General features: G+C 36.4%; 1 protein-coding gene across 1 annotated transcript in view; it reads right to left on the reverse strand.

The window, feature by feature from the left end:
* Nucleotides 1–8,614, reverse strand: part of PTPN13 (protein tyrosine phosphatase non-receptor type 13) — a 244,535-nt gene that overhangs the window by 140,519 nt on the left and 95,402 nt on the right. The window contains exons 4-6 of the mRNA XM_045284339.1: nt 7,329–7,394; nt 5,733–5,918; nt 887–974 (exon numbers count right to left, since the gene is read on the reverse strand). Coding sequence (XP_045140274.1) covers nt 887–974; nt 5,733–5,918; nt 7,329–7,394 — 340 coding nt within the window. The remainder of the gene's footprint in view (nt 1–886; nt 975–5,732; nt 5,919–7,328; nt 7,395–8,614) is intronic.

Consider the following 8,614-nt stretch of genomic DNA (forward strand, 5'->3'; position numbering starts at 1 on the left):
ATTTTTAAAATGAGGACATTCTCAGAGGTTTCAGCTATATTCTAATCATCTTATTAAAATAAAAATAAGCATCTTAACATTTTAATCCACTTTATTAGGCTATACCAATTAGAACATATTTTATTAAAAAATATTTAAACAATCTTTGCATTTATTTCTTCTAAACCCTAAGATCTATCAAAAGAAAATATTTTATCACCAAATTGTTTTTGTTAATGTTTAGAATATAGTAATTCTCAATATGAGTTCATGAGAAATAAAAGTTAAACAGCAAAGTCTAAAGTTCACTCTATAAGTAAGTCAAGCCTGAAACCCATGACTAAAATTAAAGTCATATAAAATATTTTTTTCTATTTTATTTCATGTGATTGGAATTTCTATTAAAAAATCAAATAATTGTCATTGGAACTCATAATAATGTAGTGTTATGCAAATACCAAAACCACAATCTATTTTATTTACTGAACAAAAGGATGTAACCTATTGCAGTACATGAAATTGGCTATAATAGAAATTAACTAGGGTGTGATAATCATGTAAAAAAAGAAATAGGAGTAATCCTGTTTTCTGAAACTTTTGCTTTAATAGTGTTTATGTTTGGACACATATGCTTGTGTCTACTTGGTCATGTTTTAAGATATATTTTTAATCTAAAATATGATAAACAAATGATACTACTTTTATGAAAGGGGGATTGTTTACTGAGTGAAATCTAGCAGTATGGACGTGGTTTCTATCTGCGCTCCCACTCCCCTGTCCTCACTGATTTTCTACTTGTCACAATGACACGGTTTCCAAGCCAGGTAAGCATGGATTCTTGAAAGAAAACAGTGGAATAAATTTAAAGTCAAAACCTGAAATTTGCTATTAATAGACAAGATCTTACCTGTTGGCAATCCTTTCCCTCTCAATCGGTCTCGAATGGCTTGGCTCCGATCAGGCTTTTGCTCAGTGTTAGGGGAAAGCTGATCCGTCTGTATGCAAGCAAGTGAAAGTAAAGTTTGAAAACAGAATTTCCCTTTTATTTTCATGGTAATTGTCTACAGAGTAACACTCGATATACAGTTCTGGAGGGGATCTCATTAAAGAGTTAGAGCCCATGTCCTTGTCTAAACTGATATTCCTTCAATAACACATAGCTTAGATTGGGCCAATTCAGCTTCTGGAAACAAAAAGGCAAGAAACTATTCCCCGAAAGTAATCTGCTAACTAGGGAACAAGTTACTCAAAGTGAAGCAGTTTAAAAATTAGTCCTATTTGAAAATAAGTTAACTTGAACTGTCCATACCCCACCCCACTCCAGCCCCAATGGAGAGCTACTTCCATCTCTCAAGTTGCTCTGGAATTTTTAAACCACATGGATTTTGTATCATAAAGCTTTGCTGCAGTTGTGGCTATGCATTGTGAAAACAGATTTAAACTATTTCCAAATTTGTTTTCAAAAACAATTTACTAGGTGTTGCCCATCAGAAGTTACATTTGAGAAATGCTGCGGTCTTAAACTAAATGAGGACACTGCAGCAGGACAATTAAATTCTAATCGATGCTCCTTGCAATACAAATGTTTATCTTAAATTTTAATAACGTTACCCAAAGGTGTAATAAAGGAAATTGTATCAAATCCTTCCATACTATAAGGTATGAGGAATTAGGAAACTGGGCTTAGAGTGACAGGTGAAGCTTTCTGAAGTAAATGACAGTTACAGGAAAGGCTTTGAGAAATAAATAGAAGGGTGAAAAGAAATTACTTAGATTTGGGACCAACAATGTGCACACACACACACACATTTTGAGAGTCCCTGATTATTATTAGGGTGAAGCTTGTTTGAGTATGTATTTAAAAACTTAAGTCTAAGTCAGCGTATTTGAAGTTCTAGCATATTGTTACCAGCTGATAAAACGAATCGGGTGGAAATATTTCTGCAACAATATTATCATTGAAACTGTACAATAAATGAAAAAAACATCCTGAATCTTTGGTATTGTCTGCATTATAGCTTCTATTAGCAATACTCAAAACTCATTGCCACTGAGTCAATTCTGACTCAGAGAAACCCTATAGGACAGTGTAGAACTGCCTCTGAGGGTTTCCAAGATTGTAACTCTTCGAAATGGAAGTAGAAAGCCCATCTTTCGCCCACAGAACAGCTGGTGGTTTAATCTATAACCTTGTAGTTAGCAGCCCAACACATAACCAGGACACCGGGGCTCCACCTATTATTAGCAATAGCTATTATTTATTGAGCAGGCAGTTACATGCCAAGCACTGTCTTCAGTGCTTTACAGATAAATCTTATTTAATTTTCTGAGCAGACTTATGTGGTCAAACTCACTACCCCTAAGTTGATTCTGACTCATAGTGACCGTATGGGCTTCTGAGATGGTAACTCTTTACGGAAGTAGAAAGAAAGGTTCATTTTTCTCCTGTGGAGCAGTTGGGGGTTTTAAACTTCTAACCTTTCATTTAGCAACCCAATGGATAATCCACTGTGCCATTTTATTCCCATAATACGGATCAAAGGTGCCCTGGGGGTTCTGTGGTTAAGTGCGTGGCTACTCTCAAAAAGCTGAGTGATTTGAACCCATCAGACAGACACTCCAAAAAAGTAAAATTTGGCCATCTGCCTCTGTAAAATAACAGTCACAGAAACTCAATGAGGCAGTTCTACTCAGTCCTCCAGGATGCCTCAAGGGCATAAGATTTGATTTGGGGATTTTGGTATTATAGATAAAATGAAAAATAGCAAGGAAATTCCTTCTAAGGACCTTCAAAGCAGCTCATCAGTACTGTAATAATTATCTTTACAACAGCTCACTAAAGTGAGTGAGTTTATTTTAAAGATATTTTAAAGATAATTGCAATCTGGTTTATCCGCATCTAAATGCTAATCAGTAGAAGAATGAGAACCAGTGACCTAGCTTACTGACTTTGACATGATGTAGAACCCACCAGGGCACCAGACTGATGAATATTGCCCAGTTCTGTCCTGCTTTTTCATACTGCATTTATCCAAGATTTTGACTAGAGTTCTCCTTTTCATCTAACCTTCAGAACCTAATTCAAAGTGCTATTTTTCAGTGCACTCAAACCACAAAAATCTTTTCCCCTCAAACCCTCACTGCTTTTCAATATTTACTATTACTATTAATTGCTGTGTTTGTATTTTAATGTAAGCAAATATCAGTTGGTGATCGATAAGTATTTGTTGTAAGAAACTGAACTAAACGCTACACTTTGAGCAGCGGGTCTCAATCTGTGGGTCGCGACCCTTTTGGGGGTTGCATGACCCTTTCACAGGAGTTGCCCAATTCATACAGTTAAAAAGTAGCAACGAAAATAATTTTAGGGGGGGGGGTCACCACAACATGAGGAACTATATTAGGAAGGCTGAGGACCACTGCCTTAGAGGAATGGAGATAATTTATTTAGCATAGGCAATTATTACACAGACAATAGCATTTTATAGAAGAATATGTCTTCATAGAGAGAGGAAAAACTACATTCAGCAATTTTACTATTGGGATAAAATCAATAAACAGCTCAGACAAGTTAGAAAGATATAATATAACAGAAAGATCCCTGGATAAATAGGAAATTTAAATTCTACAAATTGTTTGGGTCTCACTTTTTTTCATGTATAAGGTGCAGAAGTTAGTACACATGAACATTTCCCAAAGGGAGGTCTATAGAACAGTTGTACTATAATATCTATAAACGATCATAATCTCTGAGAATTAATAAATTTCAGAAATGTGTTATCTGTATACCTATCCTAATTAAAGATCAGTAATATGGACTGATTGAAAGGCTCTGACAAGCTCTGCAGTTGTAAAAATACTTAATTTTTCTCCAAGCTTATTTGATCATAGAGGAAATTTTAGCAAAATATATTTAAAAGTATATGAGAAACTAGTTAGGATAGAAGACTTCCATATTGTCAGTAGCATTACCTTTGTTTTTAAAAAATTATATGCAGAAATACAAACAAATAAACTAAAAAATCAAAGTTTCTGTAATTAAAGAAGTGCAGAAATGAGCAGTCAAGGGTTCATTCATTCAGCTTATACTACCTGCGTTTCCTCTATCACTAAATCTGCAGGGCCCAATGGGTCCAGTTGGCAAACCAGAGAGAGAAGATCTCGGAGGTCTGTATCCCATCAACTGGCAAAGCATGTGGTGTCTGGCTACACTACTGCCAGCCATAGGAGGATCCTGGTAAAGAAGACTCGGAAATGCCAAGCTCACTGCCACCTCCCTGATTTCACTCATAGCAACCCTGTAGGACGGAGCAGAACTGTCACTTGGGTTTCCGCTGTGTTTAAAATCCTTATAGGAGTAGGCAGCCTCATCTTTCTCCCAAGAAGGGGCTAAATTGCAGACCTTGAGGTCGGCAGCCCAGCATGTCGCCCACTATGCTACCAAGGCTCCTGGTTAACAGTCTTGAGTTACTGAGGGATGAGGGATTTTGAGGAAGCCAGCACTGCCACTATGTGACAGTGGAAAATTTGTAACAAACCCAAAAAACAAAGGAGAGATTTTGAAAGGGAGCCAAAGGCAGATAAAAAACAAAAAACATAGATCCAGGAATACATTTGGGGATCACACTAAATCCTACATCTAACTTAAGAACAATTCATTCTTACATCATGGCCGTGCATAAATCTGATGTGAAGAGTTAAAACTTTCGGTTGACACCCTCCTCTGATGTATGCTGGACCTGATCTGGTTTTCAACATTTTCGGTATTTTTGGGTTTATTCTAATTTTGTTTGTTCATATTAAGGTGTATCTCAGAGGTGTTAATGTCATTGGAGGTCACCCCCCCAAGGTTGCATTAAATGTTTTCCTGTGCTTTGGTATGTGAAACCCAGGCTTGAGGAACCTATAGGGACCGCAAATAGGGTAAGGGTTTCATGGGCAAGGGGGCGGGGCGGTGGTGAGGTGGTGAGGGAGTAAAAAGACGATGTCAAGGAGTCCAGGAAGAAAAAGACTGTTCGGAAACTAATTGTGGCAGCGATTGTACAAGTTTGCTTGGCATGATTGGACTATGGAATGATATGATACATGTATAACTCCCAACTAATCATACTGTTTTTTTAAAGGAGAGGGCCCACTCTTAAGAGACCCTGACCCTAAAAAATAAGGGAGGGCTAGATTCAGAGCAGATGTCAGAATACAAGGACTACCCAGAGTAGGGTGAACAGGATAGAACACACTGAAAGAACTTCAGAGCAAAGACACAACTATTAAAACGTTTGTTTTCATTGGAAGTGTTCATAGCTAAGACAGGAGACAATAGGAAAGAATTCAGGTCTTAGGTAACCTGGCAGGGATTCAGACAAATCTCCCTATGGAGCAGTGCCACTGCTCGAGAAGGGAGGTAGGGATGAGAGAATGGGAAGGGATCCAGGCAAATGAGTGATCAAGAGAAAAGGTATAAGGTAAAATTTTAAAAATTTTTAACAATTTCAAAACCCATTTTCCTTATCAATACCTTTTACTTGAAGTGTTCCCAACAGATAGAACCACATGCCCAAAGCTGTTTAAGAAAAGATGTAAGAAAGGAGGCATGAGCTGACATTTCCCACCCTATCATGCCATGATTCTATTGCGGTCCCAGGCATATTCTAGCATCTTCCTTGAGAAAAGGCTACCTATAGATACAGTATCTTGGTGATCGGCTAATCAATTTTAAAACTGAGCTACATTTACCACCGGGAACTGTAGCTTACCCCAGAAAGATTGCCCAGCACCAGTTTCACCAACTGCTTCACGTAGGAGAATGAAGGTGCACAATTGCTATTCCTAATGTGGGCACTGCAAGCATCCAGGACCGTCCGAACGGAAACTCGAGCGTAAATGACATCCTCACACATTCCAAGCAAAATGCTGTTGAGATGATCTCCCAGCTTGATAGGCTGAATATAAAGAAAGCAAATGTCGTGTTCCTCAATGTGAATAAATCACCCTATCTAACACAAGACAGGCCCGATCCACCACACCATGCACCCTTCAAATATTTGGAGGAATGAACTCTTCCTCTAGTGCTAGTAGCATATATATTTGACTGCATTTCACCTTTTCGTGCTCCAAAACAATGACTAGAAGTGGTAATGGCACAAATTTCCCAAATAAGTGCTAGAGGAAAAATGCTGTTTGTCTTTCCCTTTTGGTAAAACAAAAAATATATATATTTGCCACACTGCGTTGTAATTTGCTATTTAGTTGCTGCATCCTCCGATGACACTCTACACTCATGGGCCAGAAGGCTCCTACTGATGAGTGCAATGAATATGACTACTTACAAGATTGTAATTTCTGAACTAAAAAAAATGATTATATATATTTCTCATTCAATTTAAATATTATTTATACTTTCTTTGGCATTATCAGAAGAAAATATAAAGTGCTAATTATAGGCCATGGTCTTGAATGTATATGTTAGGCTGTATAATATATTTGACACTCATCTTTCCAAAATTAGCTTCTGCCTTTAGTGAATTGAAACAGAAGAAAGAAAATGAAATATTTGGTATTTATTTATGATGTAAAGTGAGAGTAAACCAAGTCAGCTTTCATGAATCTCTAGATGTTTGAACTTTAGAATAAACATCTCAAACGCTTGTTGCTTCTTACATTTAATTTTTAACAACCCACCTAAATACACACCTAGTTATTTTAGTTTTTTACTCTAAATGTCAAATAAAACAATTCTATATGCCATGTATTTGTTTTAATATTTTCTATTTCAATTATAATTTTCTACTGTTTACAATCTTATTTTAGAAGAAAAAATGCAACAACTTTTCAATATGGAAAAAGACCAATGATAACCAGAGCCTAAGCCTTCAAAACATGCTAATTTCATATCTGTACCTACTGCTGCAGGGGCAGTGAAGTATGATTTTTGAAATGAAAAAAGATAAAAAGTAATTATGTCCTTTTATACAGCAGCATACATACTATTTCTAATGTGTTGTACCAATAAAAACATCTCATTCTGTACAAGAATGAATTATCAAACATATTTATAATCCCGCTTATCAATCGATAAATTAGAAGAACTCTCATTTTCCTTGCTATAGCTTTTAAAGGGGCAACTAAGTAATCTCACAGTGAAATGATGAAACATGGGCAGTTTTTGCTACAATTGTAAGTTTATGTCAAAAATAAATGGCCCTGTTAGTTCACTGTGAAAGTAGGACATCACTAATGTGAGCAACCATTAGGGGGCGGTGTGCCTGACAACATGCTGTAAAACATATTTGTAAACAGTATAGCGTTATACAAATGTACAAATTTTAACAAATCTTGAAAGATCGACTTACTTGGCTCTGAGGTACTTCATGATCAGCCCCCCAGTACAATGTCATTCCAAGGGAATATACATGGATCTAGGAATAGAATTGTTTTAAAGGATATTCTTTTATGGTAAAATTTTTTAAATTGGCAAGCATAATATATTCACAATTTTATGTGTCAAAGAAAGGATAACACGTAATTTAAGAAAAGCATGTGAGAATTTAAAAAACAAAATAAGAACAATAAAATTATTGGATGAGACTTTTTCCTCCCATTTTTGCCCTCCCCGTATCTATCTAGACCCCAAGCACATCCTCTGTGGGTAATCACAGTTGCTAGTTTTATTATTTATCCTAAAGATTCCTTGTGCAAATTAAAACAAATGTGAATTTCTATTTGTAGTTACAAAATGCAGGATATTACTTGCCACCTTGAAACTTTAACATAACAATGGGGATTATTTTCACAGTAGTTCTTGGTGATCATCTCTTCCTTTTTCACTGCTGCATAAAATGTCACTGTGAGGATGTAGCATGGTTTGACCAGTCTGTCAGCAGCTCAGCAATTTGAAACCACTAGCTGTTCCAGGTCTCAGAAACTCACAGGGGCAGGTCTACCCTGTTAGTGAGTCTGAACTGACTCTATGGCATTGAGTTTGGTTACTAATAGACAGGATAAGGCAGCCTTTCTTTCTTTCTTTTCTTTTTAAAACAACCTTTCTTATACAACACTGTTATATTTAATTTCTATTGCTAATGTAGCAGGTAAGTACTACAATCTTAGAACATAATTACTAAATGTGTCCTTGTCTGTACTCCCCACTAGAGTGTAGGTGCTGTGAGGGAAAGAATCTAGTTGCATAACAAAGAAAGTTGGCCTGTTTGTTTGTACTAACAGCCACCATTGTTGATTGGAGGCTCAATTCCAACTCACAATGACCCCATAGGGTGGGGTAGAACAGTCCAATAGGGTCTCGAAGGCTGTAAATCTTTACAGAATGAACTTTTGTTTTGTTTTTTGGTTAGCAGCCAAGTGCTTCACCACTGTGTCACCAGAGACCCACCTATTTGTATAATTCATACTTAATACATGCCTGCTGCATTCAGTTAAATGTGCATGAAGTTCAAAATTGCAGTTTTGAATCACATTTCTGTTTAGAATCCTTCTTAGAGAGCCTAATATAGAATGATTTTTTCATATACGAAAATCATTTATAAGGACAAATATTGTATGAGACCACTACTATAAGGATAAACACCAGGACAAAGGTAAGCATCTCTTCTCAGGTCATGTAATCTTTTTTTTTTTTTTT

Source organism: Echinops telfairi, unplaced genomic scaffold (genome assembly GCF_000313985.2).
Source record: "Echinops telfairi isolate 266 unplaced genomic scaffold, ASM31398v2 ScPeMD7_7468;HRSCAF=8506_0, whole genome shotgun sequence".
Lineage (NCBI taxonomy): Eukaryota > Metazoa > Chordata > Mammalia > Afrosoricida > Tenrecidae > Echinops > Echinops telfairi.